The 27,082-nt window shown below is 53.6% G+C and overlaps 10 protein-coding genes across 10 annotated transcripts in view; 3 read left to right on the plus strand and 7 right to left on the minus strand.

Moving 5' to 3' along the window:
• VDAG_04756 (endoglucanase-4) overlaps positions 1–577 on the minus strand; it is a gene marked incomplete at both ends in the record, with an annotated part of 866 nt that extends 289 nt beyond the window's left edge. The window contains one exon of the mRNA XM_009654360.1: positions 16–577. Coding sequence (XP_009652655.1) covers positions 16–577 — 562 coding nt within the window. The remainder of the gene's footprint in view (positions 1–15) is intronic.
• Positions 578–1,621: 1,044 nt separating this feature from the next.
• VDAG_04757 (alpha-galactosidase) lies at positions 1,622–3,115 on the minus strand (the record flags this gene model as incomplete). Its single annotated transcript, XM_009654361.1, has 4 exons — positions 1,622–2,109; positions 2,166–2,512; positions 2,683–2,929; positions 2,983–3,115. 4 exons carry the CDS (start codon positions 3,113–3,115, stop codon positions 1,622–1,624), a joined length of 1,215 nt encoding a protein of 404 aa, XP_009652656.1.
• Positions 3,116–3,653: 538 nt separating this feature from the next.
• Positions 3,654–4,460, plus strand: VDAG_04758 (uncharacterized protein; the record flags this gene model as incomplete). The annotated part of the gene is made up of 3 exons (XM_009654362.1): positions 3,654–3,858; positions 3,911–4,221; positions 4,282–4,460. The coding sequence occupies 3 exons, from the start codon at positions 3,654–3,656 to the stop codon at positions 4,408–4,410; spliced, it is 645 nt and encodes a 214-aa protein (XP_009652657.1). The 3' UTR covers positions 4,411–4,460.
• An 852-nt stretch (positions 4,461–5,312) lies between these two features.
• On the minus strand, positions 5,313–7,054 carry VDAG_04759 (allantoate permease; the record flags this gene model as incomplete). The annotated part of the gene is made up of 4 exons (XM_009654363.1): positions 5,313–5,638; positions 5,691–5,850; positions 5,901–6,872; positions 6,929–7,054. 4 exons carry the CDS (start codon positions 7,052–7,054, stop codon positions 5,313–5,315), a joined length of 1,584 nt encoding a protein of 527 aa, XP_009652658.1.
• A 1,038-nt stretch (positions 7,055–8,092) lies between these two features.
• VDAG_04760 (uncharacterized protein) lies at positions 8,093–9,742 on the plus strand (the record flags this gene model as incomplete). Its single annotated transcript, XM_009654364.1, has 4 exons — positions 8,093–8,291; positions 8,372–9,078; positions 9,134–9,163; positions 9,215–9,742. 4 exons carry the CDS (start codon positions 8,093–8,095, stop codon positions 9,740–9,742), a joined length of 1,464 nt encoding a protein of 487 aa, XP_009652659.1.
• Positions 9,743–10,829: 1,087 nt separating this feature from the next.
• Positions 10,830–12,453, minus strand: VDAG_04761 (unsaturated glucuronyl hydrolase; the record flags this gene model as incomplete). Its single annotated transcript, XM_009654365.1, has 3 exons — positions 10,830–12,092; positions 12,153–12,320; positions 12,373–12,453. The coding sequence occupies 3 exons, from the start codon at positions 12,451–12,453 to the stop codon at positions 10,830–10,832; spliced, it is 1,512 nt and encodes a 503-aa protein (XP_009652660.1).
• Positions 12,454–15,529: 3,076 nt separating this feature from the next.
• VDAG_04762 (beta-1,6-galactanase) lies at positions 15,530–16,940 on the minus strand (the record flags this gene model as incomplete). Its single annotated transcript, XM_009654366.1, has 3 exons — positions 16,474–16,940; positions 16,250–16,423; positions 15,530–16,198 (listed from the first exon to the last, which is right to left on the minus strand). The coding sequence occupies exons 1-3, from the start codon at positions 16,897–16,899 to the stop codon at positions 15,530–15,532; spliced, it is 1,269 nt and encodes a 422-aa protein (XP_009652661.1). The 5' UTR covers positions 16,900–16,940.
• Positions 16,941–21,448: 4,508 nt separating this feature from the next.
• Positions 21,449–23,462, minus strand: VDAG_04763 (aldose 1-epimerase; the record flags this gene model as incomplete). Its single annotated transcript, XM_009654367.1, has 8 exons — positions 21,449–21,481; positions 21,543–21,663; positions 21,730–21,867; positions 21,920–22,006; positions 22,078–22,579; positions 23,004–23,103; positions 23,164–23,234; positions 23,360–23,462. 8 exons carry the CDS (start codon positions 23,460–23,462, stop codon positions 21,449–21,451), a joined length of 1,155 nt encoding a protein of 384 aa, XP_009652662.1.
• Positions 23,463–24,815: 1,353 nt separating this feature from the next.
• On the minus strand, positions 24,816–25,121 carry VDAG_04764 (uncharacterized protein; the record flags this gene model as incomplete). Its single annotated transcript, XM_009654368.1, has 1 exon — positions 24,816–25,121. One exon carries the CDS (start codon positions 25,119–25,121, stop codon positions 24,816–24,818), a length of 306 nt encoding a protein of 101 aa, XP_009652663.1.
• Positions 25,122–25,848: 727 nt separating this feature from the next.
• Positions 25,849–27,082, plus strand: part of VDAG_04765 (uncharacterized protein) — a gene marked incomplete at both ends in the record, with an annotated part of 2,428 nt that continues 1,194 nt past the window's right edge. Inside the window, 4 exons of the mRNA XM_009654369.1 lie at positions 25,849–26,173; positions 26,227–26,358; positions 26,412–26,666; positions 26,994–27,078. Of these exons, the coding sequence (XP_009652664.1) occupies positions 25,849–26,173; positions 26,227–26,358; positions 26,412–26,666; positions 26,994–27,078 (797 nt within the window). The remainder of the gene's footprint in view (positions 26,174–26,226; positions 26,359–26,411; positions 26,667–26,993; positions 27,079–27,082) is intronic.

Raw genomic sequence — 27,082 nt, forward strand, 5'->3', positions numbered from 1 at the left:
AATCTAATAACAAACCACCACAGGCAATGAGCTCGTGACGAACAACGTATCTGCCCGAGGCAATGGAGGCAGGAATGGTGGCCAGGCTCCAGCCGTCGTAGGTGCGCAGGAGGTCAGTCGCCCAGATGCCCTGCGTGTTGGCGGGACCGGAGATGAGGCCAGCCTCCTGGATCTTGGTCCAGCGTAGCGCGGTCTTGTCGACCCTGGTGCAGTCGCCGTTGCAAGGGGCGATGTAGGTGATGACGGAACCGCGGTGGCTCTCAGCCCAGCCGTTTGGGTTGATGACCTTGTCGTCGGAGGTCCACCGGAACTCAATAGGGCTGCCCGCATCAATCTTGGCGTAGTTCTTGGAGGGTTGCGAGCCGCGGCGGCAGACAAAGTCGGGGCTGGAGATGTCCATCTCAGGGCCCTCATTTTGGGTCGTGAAAGACCAGCCAATGGCATTCGGGGCCTTGTCGACCTGCCAGTAGTTGTAACCTTCATAGTTGTTGCCGCTCAGATAGAAAGTACTGAGGTATCCGTGAGCTGCGGCCTGGGAGACCAGGACCGCCATGCTGAGTGCAACAGAACGAAGCATCTTGGCTTTCAAAAGGGTGATCAACTATTTTGTGATAGACTGAACTCAAGATGAGAGCCGAATGATGAGATCGAGATGCAGAGTCCGATACTGACAAAAGCCCACGACCTGGGCGCGTATTTATATCATCACCTGTAGGTCCATGTCGACTCGGTCTTGAGGACTTCGATATGTTGAAGGATCATAGGCCTGTCAGCCCATACAGTCTCGACTCTTGAGTACGTATTCTCTTCCACCAATCACGATAGTGCGCCAACGACCTCAGCGTCAAGACAAAGTAATTGTGGCATGAGTCTCATACGTGAGCTCTAGCGAGAGTCGTGGTCCAGCCCGACATCGAGCGGCTCCCGTCTAAGAATATGTCAGTTCGGGCGGAAGGGTTGCCCGATGAAGCTAGACGAACCAGTAGCCACGATCCTACCCGGAGTTCCTGAGACTACCCGCCTGCACGTGAAGGTTGCAGTCAAGTCATTCCGTGCGGGTTTGTTCTCCCTCACCAATCTGGAGCTGCTGTGGCAATCTTGGCATATTTGAAAAAAATGCAAGCACGGTGATGCCAAGGCCGCTTCCTTCGCCAAGATTCAGAAAGCGATGGATATCGGGGGTCTAGTCCAAAAGAGCAGGTGATGGATGCTTAACCTTGCATTAGGCGACATGGGTGACCAATCGAGAAAAGGGTAATCACCACGCAGTGTAGACGCCTAGGAAGCGGAACACAATCCTTTGACAACAGGTTGTCACGCCTCATTGGATAGGTTCTTCTCGGCAGATCGACGTCGGCTCGCTTGCATTTAGGCATACCGCCCTGGCCATCCATCGGGTCCGTCCGAGAATCCTTTGTACCGGATACCGTTTTCTCTTTCATGCGAAAAGGGCGAAATTGCATGATTTCTCCGAATTCCCCCACGTGAGGTTTTGCGAATGAGACAATCGTGGCGAGCCTCCCATGATTTCCATATGCAGAAAGCGGCCTGGAAGAGTCGTTTCGAGACGAGCAAGATAGGCTGTACTTGAAGTGATATTCTGACTGAATTATTTCCTTTACTAGCAAGAAAGCAGCAACACCTTGGTTTGGTCCTGTACCACCTCCTGGAGGGTGATACTTTCTTTCCCAGATACGAGATCTTTATCCTCCCAAACATCTCTGACACGGACATTACCGTTTTTGCAGCCCTGGAACCCGAGGAGTTTCGACCATGGCAGCTCAATATCAGCAGTGTGGTTCACCACGTTGTAATTCAGAGCAAGCGCAACATGGTTGTACCTTTTGTACTTCACAGGTCCAGCCCAGACCTGGATTTCGTCCTCTTTGGAGAGTTCAGCTACGTAAGAGACAGCTACCCCGAGGTCATCTTGGTTGATTCCAATGATCTCTTTCTTCAATAACACATCAAGAGAAGATCTTCTGATTGTTGTGATGTCCGCACCAATGATGAGAGGGCTCTTCAAGGCTGCCCAGAAGCTTAGGTGGGTCTGATCCTGGTGGAGTGTGAAGTTGCGGTTGACGCCGACCTCGAGCATGTCCATATCAGCTTACTCTGGGTTAGCTCTCCGTCATCCCCAGCAATCTTTCGAATACAAGACGTACCCCAGGAGCCCTTCTTCTGGAAACCAGAGATCTCGCGCATCTTGCGGATCATGGTCAGAACACTAACCCCAGCGTAGCCAGTGTTGAGACAGTAGGCAGTTTTGCAGACGGAGTTCCCATCATCGCGAAACTTGGCGTGGATGTCCCCAGACATTCTGTAAGAATCAGTGAACTGGTCGGCCCAGTACCAGGGCCACTGGTGGCCCCATTGGCAAACAGCGTAGAAGATGTCGCGACCTGTGTTCTTCAAAGCTCGGGACATGATTTGAAAGCGCTCCTGGACTGGTCGGGTGTTGCCGTAGAATCCTCCGCAGTTATCGTACTGTCTGATTAGTTGACGCTTCTGACTGAGGAGACCAAGCTTACCTTCAAATAATCCATACCCCAGTCTGCGTACGTTTGGGCGTCGAGTTCTTCATAACCCAGACTGCCTGGTTGGAAACCACAACCGAATATTCCGGCATCACTGGCATGAATTAGCAAAAGGCTTCTGTTCAGCTAGTGGATCTTGATCTACCTGTATAAGCCAAACTTAAGACCCTTCTCGTGGAGCTCATCGGCAAGTACCTTGAGCCCGGAGGGAAAGCGCGTGGCGTTGGCTTGTTGTCTCCCATCCGGACCTCTGGTAAGATTTTGCCAGCCATCATCCATGACTAGGTACGTGTAGCCGGCATCACGAAGTCCAGTATCCACTAAAGCTTGCGCGGTTCCTTCGACAATTGTCTGGTTGATTCCGAGCTTGAAGGTATTCCACGAGTTCCACCCTGCCCAAAAATGAGTAAAGTTTCGTACACGGAGGGATGAGGTTTGCACGTACCCATTTGTGGCCTTTGGGCTCTCTTGAAAGGACCGGTCAGCCCGAAAACGGGAGCGACTGTTGCGAGAGCGTAGAACCAGAGCATGGTGATCGTGAGAAATTGCGCTGGCTGCCGAGTGGACTTTGAACCCATTTTCTCCTTGTTCAAAGTCCACTAAGGTCTTATACAAGCCAGCTGTACATGCGGCTTCCATCCCATGTATGACTGGTCAATTGACCGGATGGATGGTACCGCATCATTTGTCCCTTTCCCCACATCTGGACTCCCCTACTCTGCCCCGGATTCTCGATTTGACCCCGCGATGAGCCCGGGGTAAGTCCCGGACGGGCCCCGAATGATAGATCGACGCGGCATGTTCCTTCTTTAAGCGACATCGCCCCTCATAATATTCCTAATGACATGGAAAAGGTGTGCGTGCCCTGAAGCTTAACTAGATCCCTCTCCGTGAAACGGGCCGCCGCAAGATCTCATGGGGGTTAGATTGGGTATCAGAGCCTACACCTTGTTTTTGCAGACAGTCTGAGGTTTACTCCAGGGTGGTGTCCCATATATCACTTCCTAAACAGCTATATTTTCCAGCCAACCGCTCTGCAGCAACTTGAGTCTGCCAGCCATTGAGATCTATATATTCGAATCCCTTTTCCCCTCGCCTCTTTATCGAAGCCATAGGATGCGTCCCTCCAACGTGATTATTTCATCTCTGTTCGGCGCCGTGTGCAGCGCCGAAGTAGTGGATCGAAAGCAACTCGCCTACGCTCCGACGCCGGAGGGAACATGGACCGTCCCCAAGGTTCAGGGAAAGACAACACTCCTTGACTTTATCAACTCCCGATCAGATCTCACAACACTGGCCAAACTCTTGAAAGAACCAGCCGGTGAGTTGAGCACACCACCTCCCCCAACTATGTCTATACTCACCCCACCAAGGCTTCACGACGGCATTCGACACCGTTCCTGGCTGGGACTTTACCTTCTTCGCCCCTTCGAACGAGGCTTTCAACAATACCGGCCAATATTTCGACACCTACGCCGCGACGGCCAAGGGAAAATGGTGGCTCGGCAACCTCCTGCAGCACCACTACATTCCCAACACAAAGGTCGCCAGCTCGATCTTCAACACGACGAAGACGCGCTTGCAGACGGGAACGTACCTCTTCATCGGCACGCAGGTCGTCGGCGGAACTCTAACGTTGAATGGCGTTTCCAAGGTCACCGAGTCTGACCTAGCAGTGGAAAGGGTAGGAATTAACCAGATCGTGGGCCTCTTGGAACAAGTTTTGCTAATCGATCCCAACGAGAAGGGCGTCGTGCATATTATTGATCGAATCCTGGATCCCTCGGCGCAGGTGTACGAGGGGGATATTGCCAGGGCACCGCAGAGGTTCATTGCGGGGAGTTGTTCGAACCCCGCGCTGCCGTACTGCTGAGACGAGGAGCTATAACTGGAGCTCATCCTTCTCGTGCTCGTCGATAGCTGATACTCTGCAAATAGCCATGAATCATGTACACCAAAACTTGAGTAGGCAGGGATTTTTGCAATAATAGATTGTGGTTGGAATATGCTTGATAAAGCAAAGTGTGGGATTCACGTCATGAGATGCATACATATGGGGGTTTATCATCACGGCCATTTGATCCATCGTTGCAGATATCATGCAGAGGGCTCTTGGTTGCGGCTGAATACATACCGTTCTTTAGTCAAGGGTTCCATTTGATTGTTTCGAAACATCACTATTAACCTTTTAAAAGTTATAGACTTTGCTAAAGTGAGTTGAAAAGCATCATAAAGCTGCCCTTAGTACTTAGTGTCTGCCGTCAATTGCTATATATAGGATAGGAAACACTCGATGCTCGGCCCTGTCTATCTGCCTCATTGGCATTTTACTCCTATATTTGTACCCTGAGCTGCTTGTTTCCAAGTGCTATACAGATGCCTCCAAGCATTTAAAGGATACAATAGAGAGAAATCATGTGCCACTTGATAGTTGAACCTGTGTATATGTTCAGGCCCATCCCACTGACATCTGAAACTTACAGCTTGTAGGCCATTCCCTGCTGAACCAACCAGCTGCCGCATGTAAGCTACAAGGACGTATCATGTGTTTCCATTGCATGTGGGGGAAAGGCCTAGGAAAGTTGCAGAAAATTACAATTGACCTGAGGCCGAACATGCTTGAACCAATGTATTGGAAAATCTTGACTTTTCTTAGCTGTAGGACGCTCCGGCGCGGTATGGATAAGACACTCCTGTATCCACTTCTGCAGGAGGAATACATTAGACCCGATCGATACACCGCCTTAAAAATAGCCTGAAAGGTCTCGTGCAGATCTAGAAGACATAGCGGAAATCGGGGTTCTCCTTGTCTGTGAGATCCGCGAAAGCGTTGCTGTGCGTAATCTTCTCCTCACCAGCCTTCTGCAATGTTTCGGCTTCGCCAGCGGTAGCAACGGCGGCACGCTTACCCTTGTTGCGGCGGGTAAGTAGGAAACGCATAACAACAAGAATGACGTTGAAGATTGCATAGAGGCAGAAGTGGACAGTGAAACCGGTACGATACCGGGGCGCGTCCCATGCTTGGAAGATCTGGGGGGCAGTCATGTTGCCAGCTGCCCAGCCGATGAAGCACATGGTGAGTGTGGTAGACTTCTTGGACTCTGGTGAAATGTTAATTGAGGCGGTGTGGTAAATTCAAACGATTTTACGTACGGCCGGCGACGTTGCGCGAAATGAGGGAAAAGACCAGATTGCCCTCGGCGAGGAAGAACTGAGTGCAGTAGAAGGCAATCAGGAGACCGACGCGATTCGAGGACGTTGGGACAATGCTGTATATGACAGCCGTGCCGATGATGGCGGGGAACGACCAAGCCTGGAAATTGTTACTTGAAAGCATGACGTGAGGATTTCGGGTTAACTCACATGCATGGTATATGCAGTCTGTTGAGTGCGCTGCGCAGTAAAAGCGGCAGAAATCATGATGATGATGGTGATGGCACCCTGGGCAATGTTGAGCAACTGAGTCTCAAACACGGTGAAGCCAAATCCACTAATGATTAGGTTGGAGAAGACACCAAGACCACCAATAATTAGAGTCGAAGTAACCTGAAGCAGGACGTAGCACCAAGTGACAGGGTCAGAGACAGCCTCAATGACTTGGTGGCGTTTATAGGTCTTGTTCTGAATGCCCGTCTCGTTCGCGCGGACGCGCTCAATGAGCAGCCTCTTTGTGTCTTCGTCGAAGCACTTTGCCTTCATGGGCGAATCGGGTAGAAACCAGCCGACAAAAACTGCCCAGACACAGGTGGCGATTCCCAGAACCATGAAGAGCATCTGCCACGACCTCATGACGGCTCCATCGTAGTGACTGGCACCATAGGCAATGAGGCCACCGACCATGAGCTGAACACCGGTCATGCAGTACCAGAGCGAAGTCAGGACGGCTTGCTCTTCGCGTCGCCACCACATAGCTGTCATGATGATGAAGGCTGGCTGCACGCACGATTCGAACATACCAAGCAAGAATCGGACCGCCATCAGTGAGCCAAAGTTCTCCGCAGCAGCAGAGCAAGCAATGACGACACCCCAGCAAAAGATATTGACTGAAAGGTACTTGGCCACGGGAAGCTTCTGAAGAAGGAGGTTGGTCGGGTATTCACCGAACAGGACACCCATATAGAGTATAGTGCCGAGCCAACTGAACTGCTGGCCGTGGAGGTTCGCATCTTGCCGAATGCCCATGATGGAGGCGAAGCCCAAGGTGCCTTTGTCAAGAGACTGGCAAAAATAGGTGCCAAGCATGCAGACGAGAATGCGTCTGTTGACGGTCCAGAACAACTTCTTGTTCGTCTTTTCGTCGATATAAATGGCTTCACCGCCAGCGTACGCCGCGGTCTACCAGATCAGCGTGGTTCGTCCAGAATCAGCTCGTCATGGGGTATGGAGCTCACCTCTTGGTCCTGGTCAGCATGATGGCTATCGAGATGCTGCGAAGAAAGCGGGGCTGGGGTGATGGAGTTCTCGTCAGCCTCCCGTCGAGCGGCGGTTGGAGCAAAGTCAGACTTGGTGTCGGCCATGGCGAGGATTTGGCTGTTCAAAGGGCAGAGCGGTTATGTGCGCCTAAGTTTCCGGGTTTGTGTACCGAAAATAAGCGAAGAGATGCTCTAAGAGTGATGCCGATGATCCGATCCTAACGCATTGAGACGAGGAAGATCGTTCCAGAGGCTTCCTTCTATATTTTCGCAACTACTCACGGTAATGACCTCCCAACGCATACCTCGTGGAACGGTATAGTACGGACATCGGTCCTGACGATGGAACGAAGAGCCGAGCCTACAGACCGAGCAAGGATGATGGCCATGTGCACGGTCGTGCATGGCGCGCTGAGAAGGAGGGGAAGGGAGGTTGCTCTGAAGCTTAACCAGGGTTGATGATGTTCGGAGATGTGTCCGGGACTTCACCCGGCGGCCGGAGGTGGTACTTGTGGCCTGAGACGTGGAGCGATGGCGGAGATTTCTGGGGATGCGGGGGATGTTTCGGGGGGAGAAGAATCTGGGGTGCTGAGAGTTCTCTCACATCATAACTGATGGGCGCGATCCAATGTCAAGCTGATCTGGGGAAATCCAATTCATGGATGATGTTCGGCTTGGGGGAATGGCTGTTGATGGCACACTGAGCGATGACACGCCCAGCTCCAGGGTGTGCTTGGGGCAAGGACATACCATGTAATGCACTCCGCACCTCCCCCGCAGTTGTAGCCAGGGGTTTGCCTGCCCACTGCTACTAGAGCCAATCATCCCCCAATAGCCATTCGTTAGTGGGTGGCAGCTGCCCAGCCTGATGGCCCTCCCGGCCGTTGCTTGCCCCAAACACGGCAAATAATCGCACCTTCCACCACTTTCACTCTTCCTTGTGCGCCAGTACCAATTTGGTTGTCAACTGCCAGAGTGACATGACATGGTCGGGAGGAAGGAAGCATCCTAGCCATGCGTTAACTTTCCTTCAACACCACGCTTCTCTATCTCGCTCCGTCGCGTCTCCTTTGCTCAATTACCTGTTCGATTGTCAACTTTGTTTGTTCCCTTTCCGTGCCGCCCACAACGCCAATGTCACATATGGCTGCCGTGGAGGACGATGAGCCAAATTCCAACTCGGCCGGAGAGGACTTTGTTTCCTCGAGGCCAGCCAAAAAGAGACGCCACGACACGGCGCTCACTGAAGCTGCTGATCCCGACGGGCCTGCATGTCAATCGTGTCGCAGAAAGAAGGCCAAGTGCACTAGGCGTCAGCCTTGTTCCGCCTGTGTTCGTTATAGTATGACCTTGCCCTGCCATCGTGCTCCTTGCTCACCATCTCGGAGCATCGCAAAGTCTCGCATCTGACGTGAATCTCAGACGTTGAGTGCCTCTACGATGACCGAAAGAACAAGCCGGGCCTGAGGACTGGCGCCGTTGAGAACCTCAGCCAACGCGTCGCCACGTTGGAATCCATGTTTCTCGGCCAGGGAGTTCTCTGGCAGCAGGTTTTCAACCAGCTTAGCTCGCTCACCAGCCAAGAAGATTCGAGCCCAGGTCGATCGTCCAAAGATTCTGGCTTGTCGCTCCAGGAATGCGCCTCACATTTGAAATCGACACTGTCTACCCTGGCAGAGTCCGGCCCTGTCGCCAGATCTGCTGAGCTCGATTCGTCACAGTGGCCAGAATTCCTCCAGAACACAGACACTCGCCCAACGCGACCCAGCGGCGACGCCTGCAAGCGCTGTTTGGCCCTCCCATACCAGGACTCCGCTTCGTTGCCTCCAACAGATCTGGTGGATTCCCTGGTTGATATCTATTTCGCGAACCTGCACCCCTGGATACCCATGCTTCATGTTCGTGAATTTAGGGAGCGCATGGCTGACGCTGCTGAGCGCCCTCGGCTGCGAAACATTTTCCAGGCCATTGTTTCGACTTGTGCTCGGTTTTCAGATGATGCACGTCTCGGTTCGCCGGAAACAAAGGCGCAAATGACCAAGAGATACCGACAGGCCGTCATTGTGGAGAGCATGGAGTCGTTTTCTGTAGAGAACCTACAAGCACTCATCATCTGCGCTTTCGATACGGTTAGCTGGCTGTTCTGTCCCAATATCAAATGACTGAGTACTGACACAAGTTCAGATTGGAAGCGGACGTGGTCCATCAGCTTGGGTTTGTTTGCCTCGCGCTTTCCTCTCGGGCTCTCGCTAACAAGAAACTCAGTCTATCGTTGGCAGCATGACACGAACAGTAGAACAACTCCAACTCAGTGTCGAAGAAGATCAAACACCGCCCGCGAGAGCATTGATTAAACGAATTGCGTTTCTGAAGCCATGCAAGACTTGGGTCGAACTGGAGGAACGACGGCGTGTCTTCTGGAATACATTTCTTCTGGACCGCTTTTGTAGCATCGCAACCGGCTGGAACTTCTCCTTAACAAGTGCCGACGTCAAGAGAAGGCTTCCATGTGAGGGCGCACTTTGGGAAGCAGGCCATCCTCTGCAGACACCAACACCGTATTTCGGAGTTGCCGACCCTTCAAGTGGTACAAATGGGCCATTACCAGCTGCTCGCCCCGAAGGCGAAGCCCAGGATTCGATAGGAGGGTTTGCTTACTGTATCGAGGCAACAGAGAGCTTGAGCCTCGTCACATCATTCTTTCTACAACAAGCAGTCGATGTGACAAAGCCACAAGAGGTGCAGATGTGGCTGCTCAAGTTCAAGCAGCTTGACTTGCGCCTTGTTCAGTAGGTCAACCTTTCGGGAGCTCCTGGACGTTGACGAGCATGAATAGCCCAACTGACTGGGACACAGATGGAAGATCTTCCTTCCAGAACAATGGCGAGAGGCCTGCGCACTCAATTGCGATGGTATTCTTGACCCCAACCTAACTCTTGCGCACATATCACACAATACGGCTGTGGTGCTTCTTCATCAGGGCATCGCGTATCCGGCCCCGGATTGGCAAACGAGTGGCCTCAGACTCCCGTCCGCATCCAGCTCAGAGACATGTCTGGCAGCAGCAACAGAGGTGGCAATCATTGCAGAGAAGTTCTTGCAAGGATCGACGGCACTTACGAACCCTCAGTTTGCATTCTGCCTGTTCATTTGCGGACGCATGTTCCTTGCCCATGCGATATACTATAGCGTTCCCTTGCCTCAAGGGTTTGATTCACTGGTCTACAGCCTCCAGGAAATGTCGAAAAGATGGAATGGGCCGGGCGACCAAGTAGATAACCTGGCTTCAAAATTCGCACGGCGCCTCGTACGGGCTCGAGAACAAGGTCATGGTATGCTTGATCTCAGCCATTCCGTTTATTTCGACGAGACAAAACCTGAGGGAGACCCTACACCCGATGTCCGCACCGCCATGCCCAACATGTCGCATAGCATGGTAATTGGACAACCCAATATGGAGAACCAGGACGGATTTGGGCCATACCAGGCAATAAATGACTACGACCAGGACGCTTCACCGGACAGTATTTCCCTCGCTTTTCCTCCATTGCCTGTCTCCTTCTACAATCAACAGGGAAGCAGAGGCCCCACCGCGGCGGCATCGCCAGTAGCAGGAAACGCACTTCCAACGAGCCATCGATTTGAAAATGGTGCCCCCGTCAATGGCGTGGGGCCTTCATCCATGGAAGAGTTCGGGGACCTCAGCACATATCTTGACTACTCTTTTCTTCCTGCACAGAGGATTAGCGTCTTTTCCGGGCTGACAGAGAAGAACCCACAAGAATGAGCACGACATGTAAGATCAGGACGTCGTCGCAGATGGATAATTGAATCTACATTATTCAAACCAAATTGACCCAACCTGAGGTCAGCAAATGATCTAGACACCGCCCATCAACTTCACGTCCAGCCCCATCTCCAACAATTTGTTGCCGAACAGCAAGAAATAGTAATCCGCATAGACCAACCCGTGGTTTGCCCAACGTCGCGGCGCAAACTCGTAGTTGTTGATCGTGGCGCCTCCCAGGATCGTTTCGCACTCTGCCCCTATTTCAACTTCGATCCCTACAGTCTCAGTTACTTCGCCCTGTTCCACTGTTTGAATCTTCCTGTTCGCCCTGCGATAGGCGCTTGGCCCATTTATATGCTTACTCGTCACTGCACGCACGATGCTTAACGCATGCTCCAGATACCCTGATTCCTTCCCCAGGGCAACGAAAGCCTCATGGATCAGCAAAAGGCCATACGCAGCAATCACAGCAGCGCTTGTGTCCGTAGGCTGCGGGCCCTCCCCCGGTGCCCTGAAATCCCAAGGCGGGATACGACTCACAGGCAGCTCGGCCAGGAAGTACTCTGCGCACGCGGCAGCCGTGTCCAGAAACTCAACCTCACGGGTCCATCCGTACGTCTGCGCGAAGCCAGCAATAGCCCACGCTTGCCCACGAGTCCACGCCGACCCATCCGCGTGGCCCTGGTTGGTGATGCGCGCGCGGAACGCGCCTGTGTCGGGCTCAAAGACGACGACGTGGCATGTCGACGAGTCCTCGCGGACGTGGTACTTGCGTGTTGTGCGTGCGTGCTGGACCGCGGCGGCGTGCATGGCGGCGTCACCGAGCTGAGCGGCAGCCCAGAAGAGCAGGTCGAGGTTCATCATGTTGTCGATGATGACGAGGATGCCGTCGTTGGGCGTCAGGAACGAGTAGCGCTTCGTGATGCAGACGTCCCAGGATCGCAGGCTGCCGACTCTGATATCGTAGCGGCTGTAGAGGGACCGCGCCGCCGTCAGGGTCGTCTCGTAGGCGCGGGCGTCACGGCGGAGGTCCCAGGCCGGCCGGGCCCAGGGGCATATCATGAAGCCGAGGTCGTGCGTGTTGGTGAGGAGGGCGTTGGTGTGGAGAGACTCGGTCCACCATTTGCACGCGAACTCGAGCTGCAATGGGTGTGGTTCGGGGTCCTGTTGGTCTGCGGACCCGCCGGCACCAGAGAGGAGGGTACGAACCCGGTGGCCGTATTTCTGTTGGCGCTCGAGGAGCAGGTAGAGGGATCCAGGGAAGAAGCCACTGGTCCAGAAGTCTAATTCGCGGTAGACATATTTGGTGCCGCCTGGCTTGGTGTATTCGGGAAAGAGGGTTGGAGGGTTTGGCTGCGAGGACAGGTGTCAGTACAAGGAGCGCTGAGGGACATGATGACGGGAGACACGTACTGAGTTGAAGCCCTGCTGGGCGATGCCCCAGATCTTTGCGGTTACCTGGGGAGAGTAGAGCAGTGAAGCGAGGTCATCGCTCGGGGCGCTCGCGTCGGTGAGTTGCGGCGAGGAGGGTGTTGCCAGCCCAGTCCGCTGCGGCTGCGTGGGCGAGGTCTTGTTTTTCTTCTATACGTCTTTAGCACCAATACTACTCAGTAAAAGCTGGGACTTTTCCTACGGAGGGCATCTCTTCAATCTTGATGTCGTTAGACCAGCTGCCCTTCGGCGGTCCTCTCTTCAACCCAGATCGAAGGTCCATATCCTTGGTTGCTGTTGCTGCGGGAGCCATTCCGTTCACTTTCGAATAGCATCAATATATTGACGCAAATATTCGAAAGACATGTTAGACAGGAGCAGAATGCCCAATCGAAGACTCAAGTACTCCAGATGTTGGAACAGCACTTTGTCAGCAGTCATCCAGATCCGCAGAAGCACCCCGAAGTCCATTTGCACCCAAGCTGGCCCGAAACTCCGGCGGCATGATGGGACAGCTGCCGGACCGTGGTCGAGAGTGTCTAGAGGGACTCGTATTCCTCGAGGCGAAGAGTCTGGATAGGCCGGAGGTGTTCCGGGAGATGGGCCGGTGGCCGGAGTGTGCGCCCCCCTTTTGTGGGTCCACCGCTCAGGGGCTGTAAGGGCCCAGGCTCGCCGATCTGAGGATGAAGATATGAAATTCTAGATTCAGGGTCGTTAACAATTTCACGAGACTCAGTAAAGAACATGGATTACTGCTGTTTCTAACTTTCTTTTCTTTCAGATTTTCTCTCGGGTTATGGATGGCCGCCAGCTCGAATCCTAGCACCGAACGGAGGACCTACTCGATGTCAATTACGGTTAGGATGGGCCCGAACAAACGTCTTGCGCCATACAATATGTCTATTTTGCAATTCAAGAGGCATGCTATGTTTCTACTGCCATTCGTTGACAATCAACGTTCAAGCGCGACCATTAAGCAACACGGCTATTGCATGCGACTCCTTCATCTGCTGGGTCCTTGACACTCCTTACCCCAAAGATTTGTTATAAATACCGCTGTGTACCAGGCCTACTGATGGACACCTGATTTGACTTAGAGCACTTCAATCTCAGGGCGTCTCAAACGTGCCGGTTATCCGAAGCCTTGGGGTTGCCGAAAGGCGCCAGCATCCTATACAGAAGGTCAATCTCGGTATGACACCCACCGAGCACTGCGTCTCGGCAGCCCACTATACTCCATATGGTGATCTCTCAAGTGCAAGCCGAAACTTGCTTGTGCTTGCCCGAGGCGATTGTTGATCCGTTGGCCAAACTGCCGAGCCACCACGACTCTGAAGGTGCGTCACGCGACGCATTTTGCAGGGGATATGAAAATGTATAATTTTCGTCGTTGGAAGCCGGGTCGAAGACCGGGTAGTTGAGGCTGTTGTAGACATCAAAGCTGGCCAAAGACCCTACGTATTTGGTCTCGCCCACAACCGGGGGGTACTTCCACCGGCGCTCGCGGTACGAGGATTCAAAAGTCTGGCGTTCCATCAGCAAGCAGTTTCAGCGAGAATTTCGCTCTGAGACGAGCATCTGTCCCTTGATGATGACGTACATCCCATCGAAGCTCTCAGGCACCCCATTGAATGGCATGCACCAGCTTGACGAAGTCTTGAGAGCCCAAGCTTAGGTCAAAGGTAAAGCTACTCCTCATCGGTATGGTCGGCTTGGCTAAGAAATATACCTTGTAACACACCTCGACTTCTGCTTAATGTCCGTACGGTTGACACCGGATGCGGCTCTTAGGTAACCAATCGACGCGTAGAACAGGTCGTCAAACTCGTACTTGATGCTAGCTCCTACGCCAAAGTAAGGGACAGAGAGTGCTTCAGAGTTACTAGCGCTGATGAGAATCTTGCCGCCGAACACTGGAATGCGGGAAGCGTTCAATCCTTCGAGAACGCCGAAAGAGAACCTGCACAACGTAAACAAACACTGCCTTCCGACTTTCGGGGATGGGCAAATGGTCAACTGACTTGACAGTCTTGGTCTGTCCCGGCGCAACGCGGAACGTCTCTGACGGGAGACTAACCTTGGGACGGACTTGGAACGGCTCAATGTCAGGGGACCCTGAGGGTTCCCCTGCGGAGCTGCCGAGCAGGGGGTCGGTTAGGGACTAAGGGCTACGAGAGACGTATATATAGGCTGTGGAGGGCCCTCTAAGCTACGGAGGGCTAGAATTCAAATATATTCCGACCCCCTACCTACCTTCTATCTATCTACGGACTACGTATAGAAGACCTCTTTACTCTGCTCTAACACACGCTCTAACACTCAATCTCGACAAAGTCCTGGATCGTGGGTACCATATATGTATCGGCGCCTGCGGAGTCAGCCGTCCAGTACGACTTGAAACCGCCATCGTGCTTCGACAGAAGACCCTACTGGCTCTGCTCCCACCCGAATCCTGAGAACAAGACGATAGGAGTGTCGTCAATGTAAAAGAGAATGTGTTTTACGCCGCGCTCCTGAAACCAGCACTGCTTATGTCACGTTTCGCAACCCCCGAACACGTACTAAGGGAACGGTCTGGGAAAGGTCGGGGGAGTCTTCAGGCAGTGGCTCGCGTTCATCAGCCTTGACCGTGATGTTGAGAGTGATGTCCACAACTGTCGATGGGAATTTGTCCTTAGCGGGACGATATCCCACGATGGTTCTGTTCGAATCCTCCAGCCGCGGATGGAACCAACACTAGCTGTGATAATGTTCATCTGAATGGGGTCAGTTTTGACTGGGTGCTTGAGGTTGCGCAGACACACCCCATCTTCATATGCCTTCAGAAAAGTTTTGATCAAGACCTCTTCGCCAATGCCTTCCTAAAATGTTGTTGGTAAGAAACTTTTAGGCTGTTCTTCACTGACTTTCATCCATTAGGTCCAAAGGCTTTGTACAGATATACTAATGCTTTAGGGGCAACGCCGATGAACTTGACTGATGATGAGCAAAAGAAACTGGCGTATCAGGAAACATGCCAATTCAGACTCACTCGTCGCTATTTCCGGCAATGATGCCCGCAATATGGGTTCCATGTCCGCCGTAATCCATCCCATCGTTGACGGGCCGTCGCTCCTCTCCGGAGTATGGCCAACTGTCTGACTCTCGTCAGCGAGTCCGCAGAAATATCCCCAGAGCTGGTACGCACTATTGTCACCAACAAAGTCGAAACGCTCTCGGACGCAGACCACACATCACGGTCGAGGCCATAGTGGTACACAATTCTATAATACGAGAAAGCACATTCGCAATACGATTCATGTGGTCATCACGATTATCATCAGATTTATTTCTTATATACACATCCTCCATACTTATATTCAGGCGAGAGTCGCAGCGACCTGCGGGATGAGCATCTGCTCAACATACTCAGGGTTCCTCCAGCCAGACCAGTCAGGGTTCATAAGACCCCAGGAGTCGTCAAATTCCTGAACACCCTGGCGCGTGTAGTAGCGACCCACGATCACCCAAATGAACCAGTTGGCCTTGACCTCGGGGAGATACTCGGCCAAGCATGGCTGGTAGACCTTGGTCTTCCAGGAACCGTCCTCCATAGAGTGGCCATACTCGGTCAGCTGGACGGGGAAGACGTTGACAGTCGCAGGGTCGGAGGCGTTCATGGCCTGGAAGCCCTTGTTGTAGAGGTTGTACCTTAGCGAGTCGCAGCTGTTCGTGTTGGTCTCATAGTTGTGAATCTCAAGGATCAGCTTGTCCTCGCCGTAGCCCACGAAGTCATCGCGGCTGAATACCTGGTCGCTAGGCTCGAGGGGGGTGCCGCGGAAGACGGGAGTCACAAAGGTGTCGTAGTCGAGACCCGAAAGGATGATGGGGACGTCCTTGTTGGCGGCGTGGACGGCGTCGGCTCCAGCTCGCATGTACTTGTACCAGTCGCGCCAGTTGTAGGACGACTGAAGCAGATCATCGTTGTTCTTGGGAGGACGGGGCTCGTTACGCAGAGACTGAGAGATAAGCGCAGGCCATTTCGCAGCCTATGAGCAGTCAGTAAGCAGTTCAGCCTCATTTTTGCAATGAAAGCTTACATGAGCGGCCATGTAGGCGCCTCCGCGAACCCAGTTGTCAACATCAAACTTGGTGTCTCCCCACCAGGTGTTACCATCCTCACCACCGCAGCACCACTCGCCAGAAGAAATATGGTTGTCCAGGGTGATGTAGATGTGCTGGCGCAGGCACTCTGCGGCAATGGCATCGTAAACCTAGTTATCAAATTAGGAAATGCTAGCAAAGTCGGTTGAAGAGATCGTACCTCAAGTCGCTTCGTCTCGGGGGTGAAACTGGGGTTGTTCTTCAGGACCTTCTCCAAGACGATTGTTCCGTTTTCAGGACCTAGACCCTCGATGAAAGCAGTCTTGATGTCAATATCTTCACCGCCGTTGGCATAGATCTGGTCAACAAGCTCCGTGGCGAAGGTCAATCGGATGGCGTTCATGCCAAGGCTCTTGATTTCAGACAAGACGCGCTCCACAGAAAGGTACTGCAGACCCTCGGGAACCATGACCTCGCCGTGGCCGGGCCAGTTTGTTCCGGCTTGCCTCACGATCTCGCCGTCTGAGTTGTGGATGTCGCGTCCAGAGGTGACGAAGGGACCTTTGGGCCAGGCCTTCTCGCACTTTGCGGTGCTGAGAGACATGAGGGAGGCGATAAGCCCGACAGAGATATTGATAAACTTCATGTTTACTGATGACAGGCACACGACTTGGCCACTGCTGGGATGAAGATGGTGGTCTCGTAGATAAGAGGTACAGGTGCCATATGATGCGCAGGGCTCGGGAAGCTTTATAGCTTTCCGGACGATCAAGAACATGTGGCGCTCCGCAGATCAGTTGTACAATGTCAATAATCTCCCCACATCAGATCCGTGGAAGACTGAGCTTATTCCGACCAAGGCTTTGGTCTCTCCCGGACCGGACCGAAGATCAACGGCTTCATCTGGGCCAAGGTGAAGCTCGACTGGCGTACGTCATGCGCGGGGTAGCAGAATGCTCCGCTGCGAGTGACGAGTTTGTAATTTATGCTTGTCCAAGAAGGAGTTGGCCTTGGCTGTGGTCTAGTCTCTCTGGAGAGTCAGGAACCCCAGACTAAGGCTTCAAATTGCTCCGCCCCCGCACGTAGCCTACCATCGTTACCCCATACTCAAGCCGTCTGATCATGTTGTGGACCCTATATCTCGGTCGTTTCACTGCCGACAGTTTTCCCTTTGGGGGCAGGGGACAGCCGAGGCCTTCGGCTCCGTGTTCCCCGGTCGCCTCTGTGGGGAGCCTAGTGCAAATGAGAGATCATCACGGCCAATTCAAGTAATTGATAGACTAGAACCGGCGCCCTGAATGGTGCGCAAAAGCAGGCCTGAGTCGACCACTCGGTGGTGTCAATCGCTTGTTTGAATCTCTGCCGATGCATCGTGACCGCATCACTGCTCGCTGCCGAAGTCCTAATCCGTTCTTTCGCCTCAATTGGTCACGGCCTTGCCTATTTCATCATAGTACTCTGGGGTCACAGGAGCTGCGAAATCGTCCGACCCATCACCTTTTCGGAGTTTTCCTCGGGCCATGTTGCACATTAATCACTCAACAAATATCATGCCAGGCATGGTGGTCGGTTTTCTTCGAATCCACCTTTTGGCCCGACTTTGGGCACCCGATCGTGCCATCGTTGGGAGAGCGTCTGTAACGCCGTCCGGTTCTAGATGCATGGTTTATTGCTGCTTTCATCATAGTAATCCTTTCACGTTCTGCCTCATTTGGCATATCAAAGCCAAGGAACATCTGAATTGCGAGTATGCCTGACGAGAAGCCAATATAATACCATTTGCCTGGCTGCTGGACCTCCCTCGGAATTTTGACGGCGCTTGAATTAATCTTGAAGTATACACTATCACATTGGCATCTATTGTTACTTTTGTTTATGGCGAGACGATCATCCCGGCCTGTGGGCTGGCCTGGATGCTACAACAGTTTCTTGTGCTTTAATCCTAATTTTACCATGTAATTCACTTTCCAACATGCGAATTTGCAACAGTGGGCGTCAAAACCGAGGGCGAGGACGATTCAAACTCAAAATTACTCGAGATTCGTGGAACCAACTTCCTTTACGTGCAGTCATCTCGGTGATTTTTGTGCTTCAAGTGCTGATGAAAGCGCCACGAGGTGGTGTACATCGTTTTGAGTCTTGAGTCTCCATAGCCTTGGAAATTTGGCTCAACAACCACATCGGTGCGGCTGGTGATCAGATGCTTGCATAGAGGAATGGTGTAGGCAGTGGATATGTGAAGAAACTCCAGCTGCTGAAGTAACCGTACGTGACATTACTTCTATGTCAAGGTTGACAGATTATGTCACAGAGTAGCTGTGAGCTTAGTAAACGGGTAACTCACAACATTGCGCCGCGGTCAACTAAGATATGTGGGACAGAAAGGCATCCGGAGCTTACGTCTTCGCAGCCGAAGAGATCTTCGTAGCAGTTATTTGGATATACCACTTTAACCCTCGTGTTCGGGGCTCACCCACTGATACTCCAGTTTCAGAGCTCTAGGCAGACACATTTAACGACCTACCTACTGTATGAACGAGAACGGATTCAACGAGAGCAACGCACTCCGTTTAAGTACGGACGCACAATCAATCCAGTTACATCGCAATGTTCATAATGTATAAATGAACACTATCAGAGGTCAATACGTAGCTTTGTCGATTTTTGGGAGGGTCCAATCTGTCGAAAGGCGCCCCCGCGTCTCGCAAATATGCTTGACTCCCTGGCCAGCTACTACCCAGTCATCGTAGCTACTGAATCTGTTACCCTGTTCATTGTCGATCTACTGCACGCGTCCGTACATTGTTCAGAAGTTACTAAATCGCTCGAGTGAACGAGGTCGCATTGACCTTTAATCCGTCGTCGTAGCTACCTCAAGCTTTCGGTGCCCATGAAACACTCTTAAGGTAGCCTTCATGTTGAATTTCGATGACCCCTGGAGATGTTGTTTATCAAGATCCGAATGTGGGGAGAGTGGCAGGTCGACTCAGACATGCGATGGCATGTAGTCGCCGACCATGCATAAAAATTGCCTCTTTGAGACCAATGTCACCAAGCCAGGATTTGAGAGCCTCAAGGAATGCCGTCACCCTTCTAGCGTCTAACCAATTCGGGGTTTACTCAGCATGCTGTGCTAATGTTTAGGTTCTGAAATTGAATGCTCATTGTTGGTGACAAGTCCCAGAATAGCAACAATTGCTGCCTGCCACCGGTGGTTCGGTAGGCTCCCTTGGTGAGGATACGAGCGTCCCCGACACGATCCACAAGCCTCACGTCGGTGGCAGTGCTGAACTCGAGGACAATGCCATGTGGATCATGCTCAGATGTCACACGTGGAAAGAAGGGAGCACCGAAACTCCTGGGAGCAGGTTGCAGCATGTACCATGTACTGCCACAGCTATCTGAGGGCAGGCAGTCAATGCAACACGCCGGAGCCACTTATTGGTGACCATTCCACTCCCGGCGTACGTCGGGAGAATCGGCCGGAACAGCGGCAATTTATACGAGAATTCTGTATCAGCGGGTGCTAGCCCTTCGCCCAGTCACATATCGATCTTTGACAAAGCAGTCGTAATGGGACCTTCATTCGCACTCAATTCTGATCATAGCAACCGTCGCATATTCAGGATTACCCCCCAGCTATTCTCGATACTATAATGCCAAGCTTCCTGAACGGAAGACGCAAATAACTGTATATCGTTCTGAACATTTGGCCAATCAGGCAGACGCAACAATTTGAACTAAATCAACTGATGGTGCTCTAAGCGGATCTTCTTTCCGGCAGCTTGACTCGTGTTTCCACCTTCGCCAGCCTCCCTACCTTAGTGCCGGGTTTTGACTTCAAATCTCGTTGGCGTCGGGCAGGTTATGCTGCTGCCTAGACACCTCTCTGCTGCCGTGATGCAGTGATCAGTTCTAGATTGTAGGCTTCAACCAGGACTGGATCATGTCTCTGGACGGTGCGGAATATACGAACTCAGGATGTGCGACCAAATCGAGGAATGTCAAATCACACGACTTTCTGGATGAGAAGGCACACCCGGAACTGATAACGCTGACTAGGTGGACAAGAGGCTCCCTCGTGAGGAGGGCGCAAGCTGGATTGTCTACATCGCGGCTCGTCGGCTTCAGGAACACAGAAGCGAACGAGCATGTTTTCGCGAATCTGAGTAAAACCAACGCGTTGACTGACCTAACAGTGGCCGAGAGGAGCTCCTTGTGATAAGTCGCAAAAAGGGAATACGATCGCAATATTGGAGGTCGAGCCATGGCCCCACGCACTTGACGCGTATGCAATACCATACCCTTACCATGGGCAACATTCCGCCCTGCTTGCCGCTTGCCGTGTCACAAGCCATCCAACGCCATGAGGAGGGGAGGCCGACGGCTTACACTGCTAAATGGAAAGGGGGGGATTTGTATAAAGGAGTCCCCCAGTTTGACCTGCTTTGCTCGAAAGGATACTCACCCCTCACAGTACACCGACTCCATATCTCACATCTACACTTCACCACGCTCTTTCAACATGAAGCTCAACTTCCTCCTCGCCGCGGCCTTTGCCATTCCCGCCCTGGCGACCACCACCACTACCAACACGGCTGTCGAGACTAAGTACGTTTCAGATCCCACGGGCCTCGTCGATGGGCTTCGACGGCTAACAGCCTCCTACAGATCCTCCACCCACACCCCCACCGGCACGCAGCCCGCCGGCGCCAGCAAGGCCACCGGCTCCTCGTCGGCCCGCCACACCAGCAGCTCCAAGGCAGCCGCCCCTACCCTGGGCGTCAACATGATCGGAGCCGGTATTCTCGGCGGCGCGGCCCTCTTCGCCCTCTAAGCACGGTCGGGGGACTTGATGTTATTTTATTCATGAGTAGGATGGAGCCCGGCGCGGGCAACTTTTTTTGTATAATGCCTAGGAGCTTTCAGGGCAGAGTTTAGAGTCGCATCAACGGAACTTTGCTGCCCCCTTCCCCCAAACTTCGCGTTCCGGGTACCTGCATGATTGATGCCGTGACGCGGCTTGCTCCCTGGCAAAGCTTGTTTCTCGAGGATGACACGCCACGTGCCCGTAACCGCGGGGTATATTGATCGACCCTTGAGCTCGAGCCTTTGATATGGAGGGCAGACGTACAAATATGTGGAGAACATCTCCCTTGGATTCGACGACCTGTGCAAGTATTGAGAACAATAAGTCAACGTGAGGGGTCGGCCTCGAGCTTGAGCTGCTGGGGGTAGTGAGTTGCAACCCGGAAGAAGAAAAGATCACGACCGAAGTCACTTTCATACACTATCGGGCTCTGGGAGTCCGAGCATTGAGGCTTCGGGCAAATGATGGGCTCCAGAACTGATACGAGAGCCTGCGACCAAAATGCTCGGACTTCCGGAGCCAAAACAGTCTTCAAAGGGTCTTCAGCAGTTCACAGCATAGCGCAGCCGCGACTTCCATCAAAATCAAAACATAGGTTCGGCGTACTTATCAACACGCCCAGCAGTGGCATGCTGCTCAAAGATTGCGGAAGAAGACAAAGAGACGAAACGGCACATCCCGGAGACTTCAAGTCCTCGGGCGTGGACATCCAGCAGCGAAGGTTTTCCAAAGGCATGACGGATGCTACCGCTTGATCAACCTTTCAGGACGAAGCGCCTGCTGCGACGTTGACTACTCTAGCAGACCGAATTCCCACGACGCCTCCCACGTGTACGTCTCTCCCGGCCCGGTAATCTGCGCGTCGGCGCGTCCCCATTGCGGGCTACAGAATCAGCATGTTTGCTCGCTCCCCGTCGCACTTCTGACTATGGAAGGGGAAAAGAAAAAACGTACTTGTTGACACCGTCCACCAAGTCGTGCGGCTCAATGGCCACGGCCGAGCTGCGCCCCATGGTCTTCACCTCGTCTGTTCCCTGCGTGCTCTTCAGCCCAGCCGATCCGTCACTCCACCCCGTAGAGTAGATCTGCACGCCGCGCTGGTCCGTTCTCAGGTCAGCCTTGATGCCGTTCCAGGGACTCGCGAGTGTGAGGACGACCGTCTCGGGCGAGGGGACGTCGTCGAACAGCCAGAAGTGGTTGTAACCCTCCGTGCCGGCGTTGGTGGCAAATTCGGGGGTGTCGCGGGCGCGGCCAAAGGGGAGGTCAGGCTCAGAGGCAAAATCCATAATGTGGCCTGGGGTCACGGCAGCGATGGCGCCGGTGGGGAGGCCGAAGGAGTCAATCGGGAGGAAGCGCTTGGCGTAGGGCATATGCAGCGTGTGGGACCAGATATCGTCGGTGGAAGGGTTGCGGTAGGCCTCAAGGTTGAAGTAGGTGTGCTGGGTGAGCATGAGGGCTGGGTATGTCAGCTACAAGGAGGACAATGGGTACATGCGCGATGGCTCACGGGTTTTGGCTTCGGGGGCAGTGGCCTCCATCTTGATGTTCCACTTGCCATCGGCCACGCTGTAGGTGACGGACGCCTCTACACGTCCAGGGAAACCCTTGGATTCGCCCTCAGAATCAGAGATGGAGAAGGTGATCGAGTCGCTTGCGAGGCTGGTCACATCCCAGAAGCGGTACGACCAGTTGTTGCTGCCGCTGTGAAGAGTGTTGGTGGAATCATTCTTTTCCGTGTGATACGTCTTGGTGCCGATGGTAAATTGCGCGGCTTTCAGGCGGTTGACGTAACGGCCAGGAATCGCATTGTACACAGGATGGCCAGGGTCGACGGCTAGGCCACGTCAGAACAGAGTGTGCACAACTCGCTCAGTACTTACGGTAGAAATCAACGTCATCGTATCCCAGAACGACGTCGACGTCGTTTCCCTGCTTATCCTTGACGTACAGGTTGGTAAGTGTTGCGCCGTAGGGGATGAACTAGAATGAGATTCAGTGACGTTGAGTAATGAGATCAGTCACAGGGATCCTTTGTGTTACCTGGGCCTTGATTCCCTTGGCCGAGATGGTGTAACGTCCATCCTTTCCAGGCTTGAACTTGGACTTGTTGCCTGCCGCAATTGGCGTGCTCGTCAGCCTCAGACTCGGATGACAGACACCAGCGCTGACGGCCAGCTCATGGAAAAGCGATCATGGGCGAAAGTCCATTTCAGGCCCCAGTAATGCGACAGCTTACTCTTCTGTAAAGTCGGCACAATTTCATCTCGCCAATGCCAAATCCCCAGACCGACAACGACCGCAGCGACTGCCGAAAACACGATTATGCGGTTTGAAGCCATGTTTTCCAAAGGCTACAGACCAGGGCGCCCGTCGTTCGGAAGGGTTTCTGCTCAACGATTCAGTAAAGTGCGATCGCGCCAATGGCTGGGAAATCAGGTCTCTCACGGAAAAGAAAAAATCAATCAAGCCTCGGCGTCCCGCAGCAGGCCAACAGACCAGAAGCGAAAAAGCCCAAACGTCGCTCCCAAAAGGGCAGATGAGGCTTAAGTATCGGGCGTCCTCCCACGAGCTTCCCGTGGGCGCGCGTGGGGGGAGCCCCGGGCCGGACGCTCCCAACGGGTCGGCCGCTGCGAGGGCAAGCCGCACCGCAGGGTAAAGATCCCGATTGGACCTGTCCTTGCAGCGGAGGACTGGAAGACCCCCCTGGTACGCGCTGGCACCTGGGCGGACCTACGGACCGTGGTCGCTGTTGTGCGCCGCCAACCGAGTCGGCAGCAGGGGGCACGAGCAGCTTGGGGGGGGGTTAGTTGGAGAAGAGACCTGTAGGGGTCATCTCCCAGGTAGGCGGCGGTCACGGATCAGCGGGCGCCATCCAGCCAACGCGGAAAAGACAGATTGCACGGAGCCTCAGCTGCGGACGAGCCCAGTCGGGCGACATGCAGGGGGCAGCAGATGACGGATACGGAGGGACGTGATGGACGATGAGATAGGTATAGATGGATCTGGCCGACAAGGACGCTGTAGATGCTGATGGATTGGGCATGGCCATTATGCTGGTCCAAGTTTTTTGTGGAAAAAGGAGCATTGGCCCAGCTCCCCGTCAGCATAAGGTGCATAATCTGGCCGTTTGCCGAATTCAGTCCACCCAGCTCTTAACAAAAACGCGCGCTCCGGCGTGTTGGTTGCCACGTCCAGCAGCAGCAATGACATGTCCAGCTCCGTCAGGGCAAATGATTCCACGTGCGCCATGAGCCTGCCGCCCAGACCGTGCCCTCTCTCCGCCGGCAGTACGAGTAGGTTGTGGATGCTAGCCAACTTGGCAAGCGTCGGCTGAGGATTACGCACCAGCTGCACGGTTCCAAGTACCTCCATGGCAGAGGATGCGGGACGCCCAAGTACGAACAGCGACATGAGAGGGTTTGGGTCGAAGAGATCCAGCCGAAGGTTGTGCCAATACATGCTGGCATCGGCATCGGAAAGAGGTGCGAGAAAGTCGAGGGCCGAGAGGGCCGGTTCGGGATTGACGCAGGACTGCAGCACCCGACCGAGAGATGGCAAGAAGCGTTTCAGATCGCCTGCGTTTCCTATCTGCGTGATGGTGAATTCAGATTGAATAGATTGCGTGGCTCCATCGGATGTGGTCGCTGTTGGCTAACGATCGTCCATGGTCGCCTCTGCAGTCATGCGTCGTCTCAGCGACGCTGGCTCGGTGCCTGAGATGGTGATCGTTTTGGTGGCTGCTTTTTCCCGCTCGGTGTGAGGAGCATGGCGATGCCGAGGGGTATTGGCAGCGGGAAGGGAACAGGGTTAACGGGGGTCGTCATCATGGTAATCGACAGGGTCTGGTTCATCTGCGCACCGGCCCCATCACTGGGCTTCTTCCCCTGGCCGTTAGCAGAGCTACTGGGGGAGGCTGTCCTGGCGGGCTGTGGGCCACGCCGGGGTTGAGGCCGAGGGTTGGTCGAGTTGGCACGGTGGGGATAACTGTTGGAAGGCATCATGACGAGAAAGGTGTTTTGTTGGATGTGTGCTTGAAGGGATAGTTCGGCTGGCAATTTGGATCTGAAATATCTGGACTGGAGTTCTGACATTGATAGCAGAGTCTCCTTCCACAAGACGAGGTGGTTGTTATATAGTCTCCGACCATGGAGACATGGTGCGATGAGCTTCGAAACCAAGCATCGCTGTCGTTTCAAGCTTGATGAAATGGCACCTTTTCTGCTGATCCTCAGCCCAGACGCGAAACACCGTGGAAGCTGCCGCTTGGCGAGTTGCACTCTGCAGTTGCCTGGCATCCAGATCCATGGAGAGCTCGCGTGATGATGAGCACGCGGTGCCTCACAGAGCGACTCCCTGGTGGGTGGGCAAGGTGGGTTACCATGTACGCGTTGTAGGCGACCTGGGGATGATTATGGCTCGTTCTCCAAGCGTCCAGTTTGGTGTTCTGATCACGTGCTGAGCAGGCTCCATCGAGGTGTGGCACACCCAGCCACACCAAGGGCGACACCAGCCACGCTTTCTATGGCAGACTCACCATACCTTACTCACAGGCACAAGCACATGAGACCGTATTCGACTCGAAGCTCAGCCCGAGGTCCCCCAACAAGTCCAGTACATTCGCCTTTATTCGGAGAATATAGCTCAGGTTCTCTATTTACCTTTGCAAGAAACCATACTCGACTCCGAGTCATACTGGGCGAGGACCTGATTTTACAAGTACCAAACATGGAAAATCTGCACCAGAATGTTATTCCTCAAGCTGTGGACGAGCTTGTCACTCCGGGTGACCACCAGCAGCACACCACCGCTGCCGCTAACATATTAACAGCGTCAGAGATAGACTCGCTGTTACAAAATTGGACCCATGACAACACTGGCCAGTTAGTCCGCAACCAGGCGGGGGGCGATGCCGCCTTGTTACCAGACCCAGATCGGCTTCGGCGGACGCGAGCCTTGGGAGATGTCCTTCACACAGTCCAGCAGCTGTGGTATGCAGGCTCTGAAGAGATCGATGCAGTTGCCCAGATACTCGCGAACGGGAGCAGAACTGGTAAGAGTTCATCTCCTCTCATGAGACACGGCCACAGCGTTGACGAGTGCCAGCGTCTTGGAGGCTTCCGCTTGGGGATTCAGCCGTCTTTGACTTCTTCCTCGGCATCCTTGCCGTCGACACGATACGCCAGTCTTTAAAGTTGCAGATATTGCGGCTAGCTGGAAATTGCTGCGCCGATGCTGGTACGTGGCATCACATGATCGCAGCTCAGAACGTCACTGATGACAACACGCAGATGAGAATCGCGCGCGCGTCGTCTCATCCAACCACATGCCAGCCCTACTGGCGCAGCTCGAGGATGACAGTTTATTGCCGTTTGCTATCCAGGTCATACATAATGTCATGATGGACTATGAGTCCACGCAGCTCGCAGCCTTGAACGCTGGCCTCAGTGCGAAGCTCGTCGACCTTCTTGCCAGCCCGCGGTTCGCCCACTGCCAGCATCTTCTCGGCATGATCGGCACCATCTTTGAGATGCTTGTTGGCCATCGTACGTAGTGACCTCACTTATATAAGGACACCAGCTGATCAGTCAGAATCCGAGGCAACCGTCGCCAATCCGCAGACGCCTCTGATCCTCCTCAACCTTGCCCTCAGTCCGGCTGTTGTTGATGACGCTGCCGACGTCATCCAGCTGACCTTGGTTGCGCTGTCATACCTCTCCTTTGAGAACCTGCAAACCGTCTTCGTCAGTTCATACGGCATGCCGAGTTTACTTGGCGCATATTACCACATCTCCGCAAAGCTTGATCCCACCGTCGTCGCCGAGGAAGACCTTGAGGCCCAACTGAAGCAACTACGAAACACATTCATGCAGCTTCTGGCCGATCTCTGCTACCTGCCGACTTTCACCAAGTCTACGATCTCAGCTCCCCCATCTTCCAGACGTTCCAGTCCTGGCTGTCG

Source organism: Verticillium dahliae, genomic scaffold (genome assembly GCF_000150675.1).
Source record: "Verticillium dahliae VdLs.17 supercont1.8 genomic scaffold, whole genome shotgun sequence".
Classification (NCBI taxonomy): Eukaryota; Fungi; Ascomycota; class Sordariomycetes; order Glomerellales; family Plectosphaerellaceae; genus Verticillium; species Verticillium dahliae.